Raw genomic sequence first — 21,265 nt, 5'->3', positions numbered from 1 at the left:
GGAGACGAGAGAAAAGGTGGGAGAAGTTAGTAGCTGTAGTATAGAAACACTCCTTATGTACTAGTAGTGGTAGTAAGGCAGTTATCATAAGCACAGTACAAATAAAAAATGCAGAGAGAACTCAACACCCAAAAAACAATAGCTACTATCACTATAGGCAATGCACATTTGAAAAATACTACGGACCAAGTTCTCAGACGAGCCCACAGCTAAGTTCTACCAACAATCAATATGAAAAGGAGCTATGCCTCCATTCATGGTAAGGAATGTTCACTGCCTCAGACTGGCTGTTAAGTGTATAAATTTTGCACATTATGATACATCTTTCTTTGACAAGGTGCTATGTTCCAAAACAGCATCTAAGCACATACCATAGTCATTGCATATGGAGTCAGCTTGCCTAGCCATTGATGGGTCCTCTCATAAGTACATCCTAGTGCTTGGCACTGAAGTATCTAACAACTCTTAATGCCGTTCATTCTTCAGAGGGACACTTTTCAGCATGCTCTCTGTTTGACAACATTAAAGTGTTTTCCACTATTCAAAGGTTTTGAAATACAATAAAACAGTTTGCACTCCTTCACTTTATTCTTTTTTTTTTTTTCTAAAACCAGCAGCGCACAGAGCAGATAAAGCTCCCATGCACTACAAAGAATTATGATCAGGTCACAAATCATAACCCTTATTATGTGTTCTCAACATGGATGCCAAGCTTTGCTCTCAAGGTGAATTCCTTGGCATCCACGTCTTAAGCACATAATAAGTTGGTTTTAATTGGAGATCCAATGATAAGCTTCTATGTTAAGCATGAAGCAGTGCTAAAAATAAACTGAACATGCAAAACAGAATGGAGTAGAAGGACAGAAAGATGATGGTTGTGTCTCCTTCTCACAAAAATCACTGTTTCTTCATCTCCTTGGTAGAAGTCTCTGTAAATATGTATTTGCTGCCCTGATCTTGGTTATTTTCATAATCGATTTACCAGATAATGTGACTGAATTCTTCATTGTTGTTTTTTTAGTAAGCTGCAATTTGGGTTTAAGATGTACAAGACTAATCTTTCCTTATTTAGTAATTATCAGGCCGGTATAATCAATAAGGTGTTTACCTCACAGACACAAGGTACATGCTCAGATGTTCACCTTTGACCACTCTCTGGTTACTGCTCTGGTGTGTAATAGTCTGCAGATTTAATGCCTATGAACCTATGAATTAGGAGATTGACTATTGACTCCCATCTTCATGCATTTTGCATCCAAACTTGGATCAGCCGCAGATACAGAATTCCTCTAATATAATACCTTGTTTTGCTCAAGAAATCACCATCCAGTAATCGGGTTACTGTAGAACAGAAGTGCAGAGACAATTTACCAGATGAAGCAGTTTGCTAATATATATTTAGGCTGTGGCTTGTAAGATTACCCATGCTGACATGTGTCAAACCACATTTTCTAGATTACCTCACAGTACTTACAGCTTACCTCCAGAAACAGGTTTTGAGATAGAACTATTAAAGTACAGCTCAGCTGAGATTTTCTCGGTATATTAAATTGTCCTTCAAGTCCTTCAAGTGAATTATTAGTGCCAGAATGAATATCACTATCTGCTTCCTCATAACAAATATTTTATAAACAAAACAAACATTTGTAATGAGATGACCACTTTATGTACATATGAATAACAAAAAACACCCAGCTACCTTTAAATAAATAAATGTTCTGGCAAATGAATAGCTATACTTACCTGTATCCTTTCTTTATGTATATCTTGACAGTTCCTTCTCAAAATCTATGTAGTGACTGCTCTTACCCCACGCACAAACACCTTCTCCTCTGGAAAAAATACTGACCAGGAAACCTAGAAAACTTTTGAGGATTTGCTATCCCTATGATATGTGACAGATGTATCAGCCATTCTAATGGATTCAGTATCTTCTGTGACACTTTAACGTATGCTCTTACCTTTCGTAAGTTGATCTCTTTGATAACACATTGCTTGTTATCAGCCTTTGTTTTTACAAGAAATGCTTTTCCAAAAGCTCCTTCGCCAATCAGTTTAATTAATTCATATTTATCCATCCTATACTGTCCTTATAGAAGAAACCTGAAATAGGTAAAAAAACAAAATTAATTCTAGTACTCAAGTTTAATTTCATGTTTTATATAACATGATCTGTACCAACATTTAGATTTTCTTATCTTCTGTTGCTTTCTTATACAGCTTTCTTGAGTGCTTTGAGAGAACTACAGAGTCTTACATTACCACAAAAATATTGAAACCACACATTTATTAATATATTGTCTGTGGGGAGAAAAAATATTATTTGACAAAGTACTGCAGAATTCCATGATCATACTGAATTTATTTTATTGTACAATAGGTTAACATACTCTCTGAATCTAGCTAATACAATTAATAAATATGCATTGCTGGTCTCCAACATTTAACATATTGCAAACATTGCAACTAGATTTCTAAACAAAACTTTTAAGCATTCATTTAATTTCTTTTTTTACAACAGATTCTAAAGAGTCTAGTTACACTACGATTCACCAAGGCATAATTAACTCCATAATGCTTCTGTGGTCCTTAAATAATGATATGTATTCTACTCCTCAGTACAGATTTAGAAAAATTCTGGGGAAAAAAAAACATTCTTTTGAAGGATCATATTCCACCATCCTTCCCAACAAACATGCATACAACTTCCATCTGGGGTAATATCCCCTTTCCATACCTCTAACTTCCATAACTGCTCCTAAAACCACCAGATCTCAGAGGAAATGGGACATTCTCTGCTGTGGTGCAAACATACTCTTGCCCATTTCATCTGGCCAAGGTAACTTCAGCCTACTATACCTTGATGAACTGTACAATTACTCTGAGGTTCATGGTCTTTAACACATAATGGGTGGTCTGCAAGTTATAACCACTTAGTAACATCCAGAGATTTCCTACATTTCTGTGTTGATGGTAACTGATAATAATGGTTGTTAACTAAAAGTGAATATGCAATGTTAGTGAGTCATGGAATCCATACACTTGGTGCACCGATCTGGATATTGTGCGCAGTATGTGTACTATGCCACCCTGCACTACTATGATTCCTATGCATGAATTGCAGTTCTCCACAGCAACGTACAATACATATCCTGTTTTCTTGAATGGTACACGGGAGCACTTAGTACACCACTGTGTACTAGACATCCTTGTACTCAGGACAGGGGAAGCACTGTCTAGCATGTCAGTGTCATAAAGTGCAGCAGTGAGGTCCTTACTAAGTAGCTCTATGTAGTTACTTGATAAGCTACTCAGTAAGGTTTAGTCCATATTACTAAGTTGTCCTTCACTGCTGATCTGGGGTCCATTGGCATGCCTCGGAGTGATTCAATTCATAAAAGTGTTTCACCTTGTATGCATGAAGGTGGACTTTGGAGTTACTACTTTAATATGGTAGTGGGTTGATCTGGTAATGTGTATTTTGCCAGTGGTGGGAGCTCACTGGCATTACTGTGTAGGAAAAAGAACGTTGATGTATGGTAGCTATAGAGAACTCTGTATACTAACATGCTAGCAGGATACTATCAGGGAAGGGGGATTGCTGTGATGACAATTGCAACACCATTCTGTAGTATGCAATTCACAGTTTTTTTCACTTTTTTATCTGATTTTACAAACCAATAACAAATCAAACAATTAATGCTAGTATAAACACACAAACTACATACAAAGTCCATAACAAAAATATAAATACAAACCATTAATACTTTTCTTATAAGTTGTGCAATTTCTGCCAGGCTGTTATTTGGTGAGTTACATTTCTGGTTCTCATTCTTATAGTAGATATTTCATTATTACAAACAGATTTGGCTGTACATATAAATCCACTAGTGAAAGAGAGAGTAAGTAGTCGTGCATTTCCAATTTTTGGTAATAGCTTTCCTTGAAATAGCTAGAATGGACTAAAGAAGAGTTATTTGAGATACTGGAATAACTTCTGGGATTGGGGCATTAAATAATATGAGGGAGTCTGTAATTATACAATTATCCGACCACAACCTTTGGCAAAAGTTACCAAAATCTGCCCAGAAGGAGGACACTAATTTGCATTCAATAATCATGTGAAGCCAAGCAGTGTCAAGGGCTGTCTCACACCTCCACATTTTGTATTTTCTTTTTTATATATCACAGCAGTTTTGTGAGGTGGAATAGGAATTTCCATGTGAATATTCTCCAGTATGGGAAAGACATAGATTTTCCTGCGGATTTTAGGGAATAATTTCTCATTATTCTCTGAAAACTCTTCTTTATTAATTTTTGTTGAATAATTCTAGAACATGTCAGGGAAAATAAATTCACTCCTAATAATTGTATATATGATTGATAAAATAAGAAGTTCCTTTTGTTTGGTTATTGTTAATATTAGAGAGCAGACCTAGAATTCTAGGGATAGTTTTACTTTGTTTGTTTAATGCAAATTTGATTTTATCTTGGATAAATTCCTTACATATTTGTATATCAAGCAGCTATTATAGTTTAGACTGTATTTAGCTGTCAGATAATCAGCTAAGTATATTTTATTTCCATTCAGAAACTGGTACAAGTATATCAGCGTACTATCCTTTAAATCAATCATTTTTCTTGTGTTAAAAGTTATTAAACATCCACTCATAAAACCTTTCTGGAATATTAATATTAGGAGATCTTTAATTATCCGTAATGAAAGTGATTTTATCAACTTAAAAGATTTAAAATAAATAATTTAAAACAACCATGATACGGTGGTGTATCTTTTCACTTTGTGTTCGGTGTTTGGGACTGAATAAACTGTTGCCTATATCCAGCTCGACTGTGGTGCTTTCTGCTTGGTTATGAGATCTTTAATTGAATAGTTTGAGTAGATAAATCTTTTGAATATTAAAATAACTTGGTTAATGAGGGGAAAGACATTGTACGTAGTTTTATCATTTAATACATGTTTTTATGACCCATGGAAAGACATTGCTATCATTATTTGTAAAAGGTTCAATTATCGATTTATTGTCTGTAACTATGGTTTCATGAACTGATGTCCAGCAGCAGAATATAACCACATAAGTATTACTTTAATAACAACAGATTTGGTATATAAGTCGATATTGGGGAAAACTATACTGCCCTTCTCCCAGCTTAAGGTATGCCAGTGTAAGAAGATTCTTGCTTTTTTTCGGGTGCCACAAGAACTTTAGTAGAATAGAATTTATTTTGTTATGACAACTTTAGAATATGGGAGACCTAATGATTGACAAAAAATAAGATATTTGGTAGTAATATCATTTTGATTAATGTTAATCTAGCCTCAAAAGTGAAGAATAATTTGTTCCAGTTATCTATTAATTTTATTGTATCAATTAGGTATTGGTAATTAACTGAGATTGATTTTTTTTTTGTTATATAATTGGTCTCAATGATAATTCCTAAGTATTTCAGCTATGAATTACTCCAGTTAAAGTTTTTAAAAGAGGCTAACTTAGGGGTCATCGATTTATTCATTAGCAGAATTTTGGTTTTATTATGATTAAATTTCAACCCTGAGATCCTTTCAAAAAAGTCAATGAAGCTAACTAAGTGAACCAGTGATAATTCAATATCTCCATAAGTGATCAGAATGTTGAGAGTAAATAGTTGAATTTTTGTGTAAGAGTAAATAATTTATTTTGTAACCTTTGATGTTTATGTTAGAGCTTATGAAATTGGCCAATGGTTCTATAAGAAGTGCAAATAGCATAGAGGATAAGGGGCATCACTGTTTAGTGCCTTTAGAGACATCAAAGGGACTAGATATGAATGGGCCTATCTTAACAAAAGATACAGAACTGACATCAATCTTTTTAATTAATTATATAAAATCAGTGGAAAATGTGTATTCATTTAGTATCCTGAACAGAAATAACCAGTTAACTGAGTCAAAAGCTTTATCCATATCCAAACTTATTATAGATAATTATTTCTTGTTTTTGTTAGCTATGTTGATCAAGGATAAAAGCTTTATTATGTTATCTTGAACTTTTCTATTGAGCATAAATCCTGTCTGCTCTTCACTTATTAAGCCTGTAAGTACTGGATTTAATCTTATGGCCAAGATAGACATGAAAAATCTTATAACCTATGTTCAAAAAAAGATATAGGTCTATAGGATGAACAAGAAGTGGGGTCTTTATTTGATTTTAAAATGGGAGTAATAAGAGAGTATTTCCAAGAAGGGGGAATATTAGATGTACTCTTGACTTCTTAAAAAGTGTTTAATAAAGTTTTAAGAATATTGTCAGGCAAAAGTTTGTATAGCTCTGGAATTATCCTGCCTAAACCTGGTGCTTTATTGGCCTTTAGGTTTTTAATTTGTTCTTTTAATTCTCTTAATGAGAAGGGCTTGTCTAACTTACATTTCTGCTGTTTCAATAATTTATTTTGTACATTTTCTTTTAAAAATCTGTCAAAGATGTTATAGCTGCTCAGGTTTGGCTTTGCTATATTAATTTTTTCATAGTACTTTCTAAAGTATTTTAATATAGGTTTCAAATATGTTGCTTTAATAGTTTTATTTCTTTCTTTAGAAACAATTTCTCTGATGCGATTCATTTTATTCATGTTGTTTGATCTCATCTCTATTTTGTGTAGGCTTTGTGGTTTTTTGAGTGTGACTGTAGTTTGATTTTTTTCTAAATTAATGGAAATCTTATGGTGAATAATGTCTAGACATTTCTTGTTTAGATTTTTTTTAGCTGGGTGCTTGTGGTTTTATCATTAGATTTAAGATTTAATTTTAACTTGTCAGTTTCAGGTTGAAGAACAGCTAGCTCTTTGTCCCATTCTTTCCTCTTGGATACATACCAGTTTTTAATTTTCCCGTAAAGAAAGGCCTTTAATGTGTTTCATAGTATCATCTCAGTAGCCTCACCATTTTTGTTGAGATTTATAAACTGAAATAGTTTCTTGACACAGGAGGTAAGATCTGGTTCCTCCTTGTTTGTTGATGTATAGTACCACTGACATATTGTACATCTAAATTGCAATAGTCCTAGATGGGAGAGATCCTTGAAAGGCCTGCAATGCTAGGAGTACTGCTATCATTTCTAAGACATTGATATGCATGTTGGTCTCTTTGGGAAACCAGGTGCCTTGGACTGACTTTCTCAAGAAGTGCCTCCTCACCCAATTTGGGAAGCACCCATGGTCACTATGGCTTTGGGCTAAGGAAGAATGAAGGGACAGCCTTGTAACATCTGATTTGAGGGAATCCACCATAAGAGGTACTTTTTGCATGCTTGAGTCATTCTGATCTCAGAGAACATAGTTTGGTACAAAATGGACCACTGAGTTGCTAGGGTCCACTCAAGAATTCTCATATGGTATTTTGCTAATGGAATCAGAACTATTGTAATGGACATTGACCCCAAGGCTTGTAGAATCAATCGAGCTGATAGAGAAGAATTATGAATTATCTTTTTGACTTGAAGTTGAATAATTTGTACCCTTGGTAGGGGAAGGGGGGCTGTCACTGATACCGTATTGAACAAGGCTCGTATGAACCTAATGTCTGAGATGGTTCTAGCTGAGATTTGTTGTGATTGATAGTAATTCCTAGATGAGAGCAAAGCTGGAGTACATACTCTCATGCTTTTATCAGAAGATGCCTGGTCTGAGCAGTTATGAGACAGTCATCCAGGTATGGAAACACCCGGAATCCCTGCAGTCTCAAGTGAACTGCTACTATTGCCGTGCATTTGGAGAACAATGACTGGCTGCCAGCTGGAAGCGTAGGTACCTCCTGGGTCATTTTTATATGATAGGACACATTCTGAAGATCTAGTGAGCACATCCAGTCATCCTTGTGCAGGAAGGGCAAAATGGATTGAACCATGGTCATGTGGAACTTTGTATACTGAACTGATTTATTCAGATTCCTGAGATTCAAAATTGGTCTCCAGTCTTCTGTTTTCTTTGGCACTAAAAAAAATGTTGAGTACATTCCAGACTCTTTCTGGTCTGGGGGGGTCTCTTAGATGACTTTTCTCTAGCAGCTTTTTTTATTTCTAGAGTTGCTGCTTCTCTCTGACTGGGTGGAACATCAGGACTTTTGTTTACTGTTCAGGGGGAGGTAGGGAAAAGGGTATTATGTAACATCTGGAAATAATCCTCTGCACCCACATATTTTTTGTAATGTCTAGCCAGGCTCTCTGGTGCAGGTACAGATTACCCCTGACAGCCTTCAGAGGTGGACAATTTGGCCTCCTTTCAGGAGCACTGATAGAGTCTGTCAGAGAAAGTATCTCTGGGCCTCTGGTTCTGCTGGCAGCATCTTCTGTTAAAGTCCCCCCCTCTTCCCCTGGGGGAACTATCTCCATGTGGATCATGGAAAGGACTTTTTTAACCACATTTTGTGACCACCTCATTGATTCCTAGAGAAAGTTCTTTGAGGAGTTAAAAAATGTACACCCACTGCAGACAGAGTCTTAACATCTTGCTCACATGTGGAGAGTGCATCTTTAACTTTAGGGCCAAACAAAGAATTTCTGTCAAAGACAGTATTGATGAAGGAGGACTTGAAAGGCTCTGTGATCAGCTCCAGGATCAGCTTAACAACATCAGGTTTCTTCCACATCCACTTAGAGATCAAATCAAAGAGCTCGTCAGCAGGCAAAGTCACCCAGGAAGTAAATGGGCCGGACCCAAAGGAAAGGTTATCAGAAGACCAACCACCTCTTTGCTTGAGGATCTCCAGCATGTCTCCAAAGGAGATGTCATCAAAATCGGTATCTATTTGTGACTAACTCTAGAGGAGAGTCAAAGTGCCTCCTCTTGCACTTTCTTTTCCTAGGGATTTCTTCAGTAGGATGTTCTGAGGAAGAATTAGAAGATATAAATATACCATGCTTGGTAGACTGGTGACTTTGGGATGGCTGTCCCTGTGGAGTAGAGTGTTGAGGCTTAAGGCACAAAGACATATGGTACTCAGAAGGAAGATTCAAGGGGGGGTGGAATTGCCCATCCTCTAGAACCAGAGAACTCTCTCTCCACTGCCTCAAAGGCAGAATGCTCCAGGAAGAAGAAGGCCAATGGACCCAAGAAGACATGTGTCTGGACCATCGGCTCCCTCTGACCCGAGGGCAACTCACCTGACGCAGAGGTCAGAGCTGAGCTGTCCAATGCTGAGGCTCTGAGGGGAAGAGATGGCTCCAACAACTTTGGAGTTGATGCTAACACCTCAGACCTGACAACAACGCTACAGCTCTGAGAGTCATCTTGCTCTGACACAGTTGAAGCTGGTCCACCCAGAGAAGGTATCAGAGCAGAAGATGTGACAATCTTCAGATCTGATACAGACAGTCCTGGAAAACTTGGATCCAAGGGCTTCTAAGCCAAAGGTCAAATCAGAGAAGGAGTCAAGACAGGTAGATTAGTACTGGAAAAAGTCTCCAGACCTGAAGGATAGGAGCCAGGAGAACTCCCATCTGTATCTGTGCCGAAAGAAACTTCCTCATCATTCTATCCACATCTGCTTCAGTCAGGCTTCTGGAAGAATGAGAAGAAGAGGCCACTGAAGGGGACTTAGAATGGCAGTGTCTCTCCAAAAAGGGCGATGGCAGCAAGGAAGAAATGGTGTCTACACAGGATGCATACCAGATCTGAGGGAGATGTTTCAGCTCTGAAAGTATCAGATCCAGTAAAGCAGATCAGGTCACCAAGACACACAGATACAAAGATTTAGTCTTCAAATCTGACCATTTCAAACTTTTTTGGGCTGGCTCCTTAGCTGGATCAGAAGATGGAGTGGAAGATCTAGAAGGATCCAACAGATGCTTTCTGGACTCCTTTTTGTCTGGTTTGGAGGTATGAACAGACATAGATTCACAAAAGGTCATACACAGAAGATCTTTCAAAATCAAATTGTTATTCTGATTAGTGTTAAGGTCCGCAGATTGAAAGATTTACAAATATCGTATGACACCTTTAAGTGTGCTGGGCCTAAACAATAAAAGCAAGAATCCTGAGCAACTGAAAGAGAGATCTTATGCCCACAATCTTTGCACTTTTTAAACCTTGGAGGTTTTTCAGCCATCCTAAAATAAATTGTTTAATATATATATATATATATATATATATATATATATATATATATATATATATATATATATATATGGGTCTCTACTATGCCCGAAGCGGCGATTCCCGACATGGTGATGTAGTCGTCGCTTGGGCTAGGGTGGGTTAGTGAGTTAGGCATTGTCGGGTGTGTTGTGTGTTGTCATCTGGCGCCGGGTGTTTTTCTGTTCGGGGAATCGTCGTGTCGGTAATTAGTAGTAGACCCATATATATATATATATATATATATTTTTTTTTTTTTTTTTTTTTTAAATAAGAAGGAAAAGGAAAAATTACCAACAATGGTAATTAAAGAAGTTACCACAAGGGTGTAGGGAAAAAGAGGAACTACCAACAATGGTAAGTTATTTTACACTACGTAAGTGTAGGATAAGAGAGGAATAAAATAGCTATAGAGAAAAAAGGATAAAAATAGAGATAGAGATAATTTGTTTACTTATCTAACAAGAAATCTCTGAAAAGCTCAGGAGTTAACAGTGACCACAGCCGTACACAGAGGCAGCAAACATGATCTGAGGTATGGTAGGGGACTAGAGCATTATGGGTAAGGGAAGAGATTGAGATTTTCCAGTATCCACGAGCTGTAAAAAGTGGCCAAGTCAGATCCGAGGGTCAGATCCAAACCCAATTGTTGAGAAATGAATGAAAATTAACATCAGATCTTTGTTTTATGTGGATGGGGAGTCTGTGACAGAGTAGCGGTATTCTGTGCAAGATATATCTCTCCCTCCAAACCATTCTGTTGATGTTGTAGAAGAGGTTTAGATCCCTAGACTGACTATTTTTGATGCCATTTCACTTGCTGATATGCAGCAAATCCATCAGTATTTAAGACACTATCAATATTCTGTGCTTTATATGTAGGAAGTCATCAAGCAAAAGTGTTGCACAATGGCAGCAATTAAAATAAGACACATTTGCCATCATATTCTCTCTCTCACACTTGGTAACATTACAATAATGTGCTGCTTTGTTTTTATGCTTGTTGAAGTAATTATATCTATTTATCAAAGCATTACTGCCACAACTGACAGTGTACAACATATGAACAAATGAAATTGTATTGTTGTCACTACAGTTTCAAATATCATAGTAATAAGTAGATACTATATAAATTGTGCTGTTACTATGATTTTAATATATCACAATAACAAATTAACACTAGAACACATACCTTATTAGAGCGACAGTCAGAAAACTTTTCCCTGTACCAGTACATTAATCCTCTTCCTAACGTCTCCCTCTATAACATCCTACTTCTGTGCTCTTTCTAACATAGGTATACTTCTTAACAATTTATAAACCCCCTGTCTTTATTATAATCAACTACTTATACACCCTCTGTCTGTATTATAACTCTACTATTTATACACCCTCTGTCTGCATTATAACTAATTACTTATACACCCTCTGTCGGTATTAATAATTGACTACTTATACACCCACTGTCTGTATTACAAACATCTAATTACACACCCTCTGTCTGTATTATAATCAACTACTCATGCACCCTCTGTGTGTATTATAATCAACTACTTATACACCCTCAGTGTGTATTATAATCGACTACTCACACACCCTTTGTCTGTATTATAATTCACTACTTATACACCCTCTGTCTGTATTATAATCGACTACTTATACACCCTCTGTGTGTATTATAATTGACTATTTATACCACCTCTGTCTGTTTACTAATTGACTACATATACAACCTCTGTCTGTATTACAATCAACTGCTTATACACCTTCTGTCTGTATTACAATCAACTACTTATACACCCTTTGTCTGTACACATAATTAACAAAGAATGTGAAACACATTTAACATGAACCCTGTCCATACTATTCTCAGACACTCCAGCTAGTTAGCATACTTAATACATTAGTCAGAAGAACTATTTTAGTGGTACTGGAGAATAGACTGAGGCTCTTACCTTTCTATCTTTCTATCCTTATAATCACTATATATATTTAGTTTCTAGTAATCCTAATCAATGATTAACTTTAGTAATCATAAACTTTCTCTCCTGTTGTCCATCTAGACAGAGAACAGTGCTGGACAATGGCAATCAAGATGATCCAACTGTCTCTTTAACTGGGTACAAGTCTACCACCAGAATGCTCAGTCAAAAACCAAAGCGTTTTGTGAAAATACCTACAAAAGGGGCAAATAAGACTCAACAGTTGTAATAGTCCTGTATATTAACATTTAAAAATCCAAAGCCAGTCCAGGTAACCACAGCAAAACAAATCCACAACCAAGGCACCTTGGATTCCAGAAACGAAGCACCAATGCAGTCCAGGCCTAAAAAGTTTATTCAAATAAACGACAACACCACAAGGACTAACACCACATTAACGCTTTTTACCAATATTACGTTTTCGTCACAAACTTCTTCAGATGTGGACTCCCTACCTAATCATTCCGCTTTTATATTACCCCACCAATATACTTAAATGGATAACTTAATTAATACATACATAAAAGTGCCATTGAAAGACTTGACATACACAAAGAAATGCTCATGTTGTTTAAACCCCATTAAAAACATTCTCTTCATACAAATTAATAAATAGAGAATTCCTTTCTATAGAAATTATTAAAAATTTAAAAGCTTACTGTACTACGAGAAATGTTAAAACATGAAATAGTTCATAAAATAGTTGTTAAAATAGTTGAACATCTAACGCCATCATGTGGTCAAACCAAGAGCTTGTCAATATTTAAAAACATACATAAAACACTAATACATACAAAAAAATTCAGTTATTATTACTAAAATGTATGACTAAACTAAAAACAGGAGTAAAAATGAAATATCCCAATAATCTTAACTGTAACTTTTTAAGATTCATATACAAAGCATATGTTATGTATAAAAAGTTTTTTTAAAAACATAGTACAATCACTGTTAACTTGGGTTATAGTTTTGCGGCTCTTAACTTTAATATAGGGGTTATGGATAGATACTCATTCTACCCAGGTTTAAAGTTTGCTTGTAATTTAACCTGCCACAATAGTTCCCTATATTCAAGCCTTTTTAAGGTATGCACACTTGATTCTTAGGCCATAGTCAGCAGTAACTTCAATGGCCTACAGAATTATATCAAAATTAACTAGCAGCCCACTATACTAGTTTAATTTATCATTTGCCCCATACTTCACCTCTGAATTTTATTTTTCAGCACAACAATCACCCCCTCCATTAATTAAATTAATCTACCCCATACTTCACCATTGAAGCTTACTTTAGCACAGGAGTGTGGCTATAATAGATATGCAGTAGTTTTGATCCCATACTCAAATTCAAGATTACCTAGAACAAGTAGTAGAAGGAAACTTTCTGTTATCCACTGCAAAGGACTAGCATCAACTGTATTTGTCTTACCTTGCTAACTTCTTAAACAAATAGTCAAAACTAGTGCAATGTGCATATAGCAGTGAAATGTACCTGACACCAAGATAACTACACTGATTGTTTTCTACACAACAACAGTACAGCTAGGTGAAACCCACTCCATTCACCTACCCTCTCCCCAATTCCCATCCACCGCTCCTCCTCTATCCCTAGACACATCTAGGTCCTCCCCTTAGTCACCTGACCCACCTTAAATTAGCAACTAACAAATTCAACTAACCAATCCATACTCTCAAACACAGCTCCAAACTCTACCAGGGTCTATCACTTGAGACATCCTACACTCTGTACTCTAGCAACTCCTGTAATCATGTAAATGACAACCCACTCCCAACAAACACTCAAAGTGCTAGCACAACATGCATTATTACTGTCCTTATCAGTTCTATTTCCCACTTAGCTAGTTATCAAATTACTCCCCTAAATTTACACACTACTCCTGCAGGCAGACATAGAACAAAACACTTGCTTAACAATTTAGTCACTGTATCACCCCACCTCTATCAAATAACCTATCTGACTTCTTTAAATACTGATATCTCAAGCCAATAGAACATACCTTAATGTCTCCTAAAAAATAAACTAAAAAATAAGGGGATACACACCTCTATACATATATATTCCATACAAAAAAATCAGTGGTGATATCCACCCTAATCCTGGCCTCACAGATCAAACAACCAACTCCACAATCTATTCACTACCAGGTATCTCAACAAATGCTCAATAAACTTACTCCAAATCCAACTTCCTCATCCTAAACATGAACATAAGAAGTATGTGCAACAAAATCCATAAATGTTGGGCATGCTTCGCTACCTATTCCCCTGATATAGTTATTACCATTTAAACTTGTTTAAAAAGAGATAATTGATAATGAAGTCACCCCTCCAGTTGTAACATAATCAGGCATGACAGACATAATAAAAGAGCAAGAGGTGTTGCCATCTTATACAAAAACTCCATCAATTTCACAAATTTCCACCAAGAAGTACCCAAGTTTGGCAATGCCAAACTTCTACCAACACTATTTGCATTACTGTTGTTTATATTCCATCTGACTCAAACACCACCATAGCAGAAGACATCCTCTATTGTTTTCCCACAATATCTACCAAGAAACTATAATACTAGGTGGCCTTAACATAGGCTGGCAACTCCCAAGCAATGACATCCCCTACTGAAACTATTAACTCATACAGCTTTACCCAACTTATTACCTGCACTTCTAGAGCTAACAAAAACTCTTAACAGACACTCAACCTTAGACTGGAATCTTTCTAACAAACCCAATAACATAAATAGTACAGGAGGTTTGCCTGATATCTTAAGTGATCACCTGTAACTTAATGCAATCAGAAATTACCATAACCATGACAAACAAATCATACACAGCCACATACACACCACAAACACCACAAACTTCATTAAATAAACCTTTATCAGCTTACTTAAACACTACAATTGGAACACTCTAAAATTCATGTCACTAGATAATGCAGTCTCTCACTTTAACAACATCTTCCTGTAAACTCTTAACAATCTAGTCTCAGTATGTAACAGAAGAGTCAAGTTCAACCCAGCACCATGGCTAACTAAGGAAGCAAAATCCTATGCACCAAAGAGACAAAGCATGGAAACAGCAGTAGATAAACAGAATTCTAGTAACATTTCAGGCATTTAGATACATTAGAATCCTCACTAAACTCCAATAGTGTCAGTAGGTAGCATTTTGTACATGCCAAACATAAAATGTATTCTCTTTCATCTGTTGGTGATAAAATTTCATCTTTATATAAGAATGATTAAAAAAATAATGTTAATGGATACTTTAATTGTGAAACAGAGGGCATAATATATGCCCTTAGTTGTCCATGTGGCAAATTTTATGTGGGAGAGAGCAAAAGGTCCTTTAAGACAAGATTAAGGGAACATATTAGGGAATTAGAATTAGATCTGACAGGGTTACAAGCCACTGTTTTAGAAAAAATTGAATGTTCAAAATATGCTATTGGTGACATCAAAAAGATGCTCTTATATGAAGAATATGTGTATATTTTAAAATTTAATACTTTGTTTCCGTGTTGGTTGAACCAAGAATGTAATTGGAAATTTTTTATCCATTGATTGTTTTTTTTATTGTTTAATTATTTAATTAAGTGTAGTTTAGAAAGGAGTGTGTTTATGAAGTTGTGTATTTATAGGCAGGGGTATGAATGAATAAATTTACTCCTTGAAGGCAGTATTGCCCAGATGTCAGAGTGATTAGAATAAATGCTGTGGATCCTGACATTGTAGTTGTTCTTTTTTCTACTTCTCATGTTTTGGTAGTTGGATGAGAATAATTTAAACCCACTTTTCTTATAATTGTAGACTAATCTTTCCTTGACAACTTACCATATTGTACTTCTTTATTCTAAAATACATAATGTAAAATTAGCTGCAAAGGAAATTGTGCACAAAAATGTAATTTTGATTGTGCAACTGAACCATGTAAGCATGCTGCAGCTTTTCTCATAGAGTGTCCACTAAAAAGGGCTTCGCCCATTGGACATTTCAAATCAACAAAGACAAATAAATAAATATTGAGTTGGAGGATGCCTCCTAAGCCAGACACAGGTCAACTCTTAGTAGTCTGTAGGATATAGAGTATAATGACAGGACTTTAAGTCAGTCCATGAAGGGCATGTTGTTTATAACTTGTATTCTTTTATTAAGTTATATCTGTGGATATTTCAGTTGTTGCATGTGTCTGGATAGATACATGCCAAAGGGGGTCATTACATTTAATGATTGACCTAATGAGGGCTAAGTAAAGGAAGAAATTGCATCCCTAGATCTAGACACAATCCCTTTATTTATAAGCTGTGCGATATATAAGGACTTTCTTACAAAAAATGGCACATGCTGGTCAAAATTTACTCACTGTCCACATAAGTTCACAAATCCCAATCAACTGGGTCAACTCTTAAGGTCATATTTTCAATGTAGCAGTTTCCTGGGGTAAATGACTTTCCAAAGGATACAATAATGCATTTTTAGCTTTCAGTTTCAGTCCTTGATTTTGGCATCAGTTATTTATTTGGGACAAACCTTCCTGTAGGATGGCGACATTATTTGGGGATTCAATAACTGCCCCTGGCTTGCAGTTGTCTACAAATTTAGTCAGCCAGACCCCTTTGGTATTGTCTTTTACTTCAGAAAAGTAGATGCTAAACAGGAAAAGTCCTAGCACAGAACACTGGCAAACTCCACTGGTAATTGGTATCTTTGTGGAGGCAACTTCCTCAATTTTGATTTTCTGCATCCTATCTATCACACAGTTGGCTATCCAGTTGATGACACAGGGGTGTTTATTCCCAGTTTATTTAGCTTTTCTATTGTGCTTGACTGGGAAATTGTATCCAAGGGTTTGGCCAGGCAGTGGTATGCAGTGTATACCATTTTGCCTTTGCTTTGGTGACCTTTTCAAAGAAATCTACCAGATTGAGTAAGCATAACCTGCCGTTGATGAATCCATACCAGTATTTGCAGGTTCCCTATGTCCTGATTGATTAGTTCCATGACATGTTTTTCCATGGTCATGCATATGAGACTGGTCAGACTTATGGGCGTACAATTGCTTGGGTCTTGGTAGGTCTTCCCTTATGCAGCAGAATGACTGTAGCTGTTCTCTGTTCACTTGGTACAAAACCTGTACAGAGGCTAAGATTGAACAAGTACTGTTAAGGGTGTGGCTTAATCATGCTTCTTCCTGGGATACTGTCAGCATCCATTAATACAGCCTTTTTAGCATTTGATATCACTTTTAGGACTTGGCCTTGTGTCATAGTTGGAGTGAATAAGTTTCAGGTATATCTTGAGGGACAGATAGAAGGGAGGGGGTGGGTAAAGTAAAAGATAAATTTATCAGCCAGTAGGCTTGCTGTATCTTCACCCTCAGTGTAGGTAACATCATTCATAATAAGTTCAGTACATTGCAGCATTGTAATTTTGAGACTTATGGACATAATTAAAAATGCCTTGTGATTGTCATTAGCTTGAGTAGCTATTTTAGCCTCAAACTTCACTTTGGTGGATTTTATTAAACTCCTGAGTTGTTTGTTTATTTCAATGACAAGGCCTCTAATATTCTGTCCCATGTAACATCTAACAGTTGCTGTCCCATGGGGTTACTCAGTTGGGTCAGGTAGTATTTCAATCATGTTGGTTTGCTGAATCATGTATGACTGGGACAGAGGTGTTTGGCATATTTTGTCAACACAATGCATGCATAACAGAGAAAACTAATAAAAATGTTTTAGTGATAAGTGACTCTACTGTCAGACACAATGACTTGTCTCTCAGGCTTGAATAAGAGATAATTACAGTGAAATGTCTTTCAGCCACCAGGATATCTGACATTACAAGGGCCCTATGGACTCTAACTTTTGATGAATACTACTAAGAAATGCTAACGGTACATGTGGGAGTGAATGACTTTAGACACAGAATCCTAACTGATATGAAGACACATGTCAGACATTTCCTTGCATGTTACACATGTGGATAAGACACTAGTCCTGAACAGAATCCTTCCTTCACCTCAAATGATATCTAAACAGAAAGAAAAAAAAAGATAATTGGCTTCAATAATTTGTTAAATAGCTGGTGTCACTCCATGGGGATCCAGTCTGTGTCAGCATAGAATGAGATGCTTGACAGTTATGCTTATTTAACTAATGACCGCCTGCATCTCTTGTGTCAAATTTTTACATACTGGCTAAAGTCTTTGCTGCCCCCAGTACCTTTTTAGGCAGAGTTCAGTTGGTGGACATTCCAACATAGCTAACATATCAGTCCCAAAATTAGATCACATTAAGGTGACGCTCCTTAATGCCAAAAGTCTAAACGATAAATTGCCTGCTGTTGAGGCACTTCTGCATTTGGAAAACATCCATGTTTTCATAGTTGCTGAAACTTAGTTTAAATGTAATGAAAGTAATTCTGCTATTTTAGGGTTTTGAACTTTGTATGCATTCAGATCCAATGACAATTATGATGGAGTTTCCATATTTGTCAGGGTATATACTACCTCCAGGCAGATTCCTCAAAATACAAATCACTCTAGGTAGGATCAATTATCAACTATTGCTTTTTAAAGATCACTCTAGGCAGGATTAATTATCAACTATAGCTTTTTACAGAGCACGCTCTTTGTCCCCTAATGACCATGCAAAATTCTTCAGTGTTTAAATGATCTCCCTATTAGCAAAATCTCCCTTATTTTGGTTGACATTATCTACCCTTCAATAAACTGAAACACCTATAAATTAAAATACCTTATAAACAAAACTCACATAAAACAAAGTTCATCCCTGACCATTTTCAAGTGTAATTTGGATCTATGGATGAGAAACAGAAAATTTACCCTAGGACTGCCACTGTGCAACTTATAGACCAAGGCAGCTCCTAAATGCTTTAAGCCATGCATATGTCCCCTCAAATGGTATATGCTATGATCCCAGTTATTCTCTTTATGGATAATATATAATTATCAAGCATGGGATAGGTAAGGCCAGTCTAACACATAATGGGATAGGTTAATTTGATCACCAAAAGTTTCCTTGCTGGTAAATTCCCCAATGTTGATTTCCTACATCCTATCTGTCAGACAGTTTTCCATGCAGGGGATGATACAGGGGTTTATTTCCATAGGATCATAGATGTGTACTAGGCTAATGGCCCTGGAGCCTTTACAAGCCTAGCCCATAGAATTACCCTGGCATCATGCCACCCAACCTTAGTTCCCAGTGCCTCTGACGAGTAGAGTCACTGAAGTGATCCCTGGGGTGAATTTTCTATTTCCCATCCACTCATCAAGATTTCTCTTGAAGAGGGCCAGTGAGGCGCTCCACTTGACATGTATGGGAAGGCTATTCCATAGCATGGGCAGTCCCTGGGTTATGAACCTGTCCCTCCAGCTTGTTCTGTTGATTGTGGTAATGAGATTGATGTGTCTGGAGCATGTAGTGGAGAAGGATTGGGATTTCTTTAGATGTAGCATTTCTAACAGAGCTGGGTTAGACATGGCTTTGAAAGTCAAACAGAGATCGCCTCTAAGAAGGCGATATGAGACAGAGAATAGTTGGAGTTTTTTTAGTCTGTCCATATAGGACAAGTGTTTAAGGCCTAGGATCCTCTTTTTGAGGTACTTTTGTGGCCTCTCCAGTTGTTGCAGGTGTCTAGTGAGGTACATGCCAAATGGGGCATTGTACTCAATGACTGGCCTAATGAGGGAAGAGTAGAGGGAGACAATGACCTCTTTCTTCCTGGATGCAAAACCCTTAGTAATGAAATGTGCCACATAGAAGGACTTTCTGACCACAGTGGCAATGTGGTGGTCAAAATAGAGGTTGCTGTCAACCTGTGTTCCCAGATCCCTTATAATGCCTTCTGTGTTCAGTGGACTACCATTGGTGTGGTAATTCATGGGAACCAGGTTTCTGCCAAAGGGGATAACGACACATTTTTTTGGCATTGAGCTTAAGGCTATGGTTCTGACACCAGTCATTGGTCTCAGTGAGGCCTTTCTGTAGTATGTCCACATCACTTGGGGAGTTAATTATGGCACCCAACTTGCAATCGTCTGCAAACTTTGTCAGCCAGAGTCCCTTCATGCTGCCCTGGACTTCAGAGAAATAGATACCAAACAGGACAGGACCCAGGAGACCGAACCCTGTGGGACTCCACTCGTGACTGGTCGGCAGTCTGACTTGGAGTCAGCTACTTTCACACTCTGGGTTCTATCTCTGAGCCAGTTTGCAACCCACCTACTGATATAGGGGTTGATGCCTAGTTTAGTGAGTTTTTCTATGATTCCTGAGTGGGGAATGGTATCAAAGGCCTTGGCCAGATCAAGGTAGGCTATATGAACCACCTTGCCTTCATCCACAGCTCTGGTGACTGACTCAAAGATGTCGACCAGGTTGAGCAAGCATGATCTACCCTTCATAAAACCAAACTGCGTGGGATCCAGAGCTTGGAGATTCCCTATATCCTTGTTTAAGTCCATAATGATGCATTCTATAGCTTTGCATATCAGACTCATCAGGCTAATGGATCTGTAGTCGCTCCTCCTTTGTGGAGAGGGATGACTGTAGCGGTGCGCCATTCGGTAGGGACAAAGTCTGAGGTGAGGCTGTGATTGAACAGGGCACATAGGTGAGGTGCAGGTTCACTTTGTAGTTCATGTAGAACACATGAAATTAAATTCCAGTTTATTTAGCTTTTCTACTATGCTTCAGTGGGGATATTGTATCCAAAGTTTTGGCCAGGTTGCTTAAAATTGCACAGTACTTACCTGTGAATCTATAACATTCTCTTGAGTAGATGATACATAAGCCTACTAAAGGGCACAGCGTTCTTGATATAATTCTTACAAATATGACTTCATTTTGCACTGCTCCTCTGGTATCTCCTTCCCCAGTGAAGTCTGACCATAAACTTGTGACCTTCTCCTTTAAACTCCCAAAAGCCCCTACAGCAGCCCCAGTGAATTTAAGGACTACAGACTTGCAATCCCCAAATCTACTATGTGGTAGAATATCAAAATTCACTTATGACTTCATCTCCTCAGACTTTAATACAGCAGCAAGCTTTACTAAGGAATTCTATATCTGTTTAGAAAAATTCATATGGCTAGAAGTCCCTACTAGAAC

The 21,265-nt window shown here is 37.1% G+C and overlaps 1 protein-coding gene across 4 annotated transcripts in view; it reads right to left on the bottom strand.

Moving 5' to 3' along the window:
* Positions 1–21,265, bottom strand: part of LOC122801936 (serine/threonine-protein kinase Nek5-like) — a 626,240-nt gene that overhangs the window by 533,471 nt on the left and 71,504 nt on the right. For 3 of the 4 annotated variants that reach the window (XM_044071668.1, XM_044071669.1, XM_044071670.1), the window contains exon 2: positions 1,962–2,103. In XM_044071668.1, coding sequence (XP_043927603.1) covers positions 1,962–2,078 — 117 coding nt within the window. In that variant the 5' untranslated portion in view covers positions 2,079–2,103. Of the gene's footprint in view, positions 1–1,961; positions 2,104–21,265 lie in introns of those variants that run through there. The other variant, XM_044071671.1, reaches the window with a different exon arrangement.

The sequence above is a fragment of the Protopterus annectens genome, chromosome 5.part0, assembly GCF_019279795.1.
Source record: "Protopterus annectens isolate FY-2018-M chromosome 5.part0, PAN1.0, whole genome shotgun sequence".
NCBI classification, from domain to species: domain Eukaryota; kingdom Metazoa; phylum Chordata; order Ceratodontiformes; family Protopteridae; genus Protopterus; species Protopterus annectens.
The sequence above is the reverse complement of the archived record's forward strand: the minus strand, read 5'-3'. Positions and strand labels throughout refer to the sequence as shown.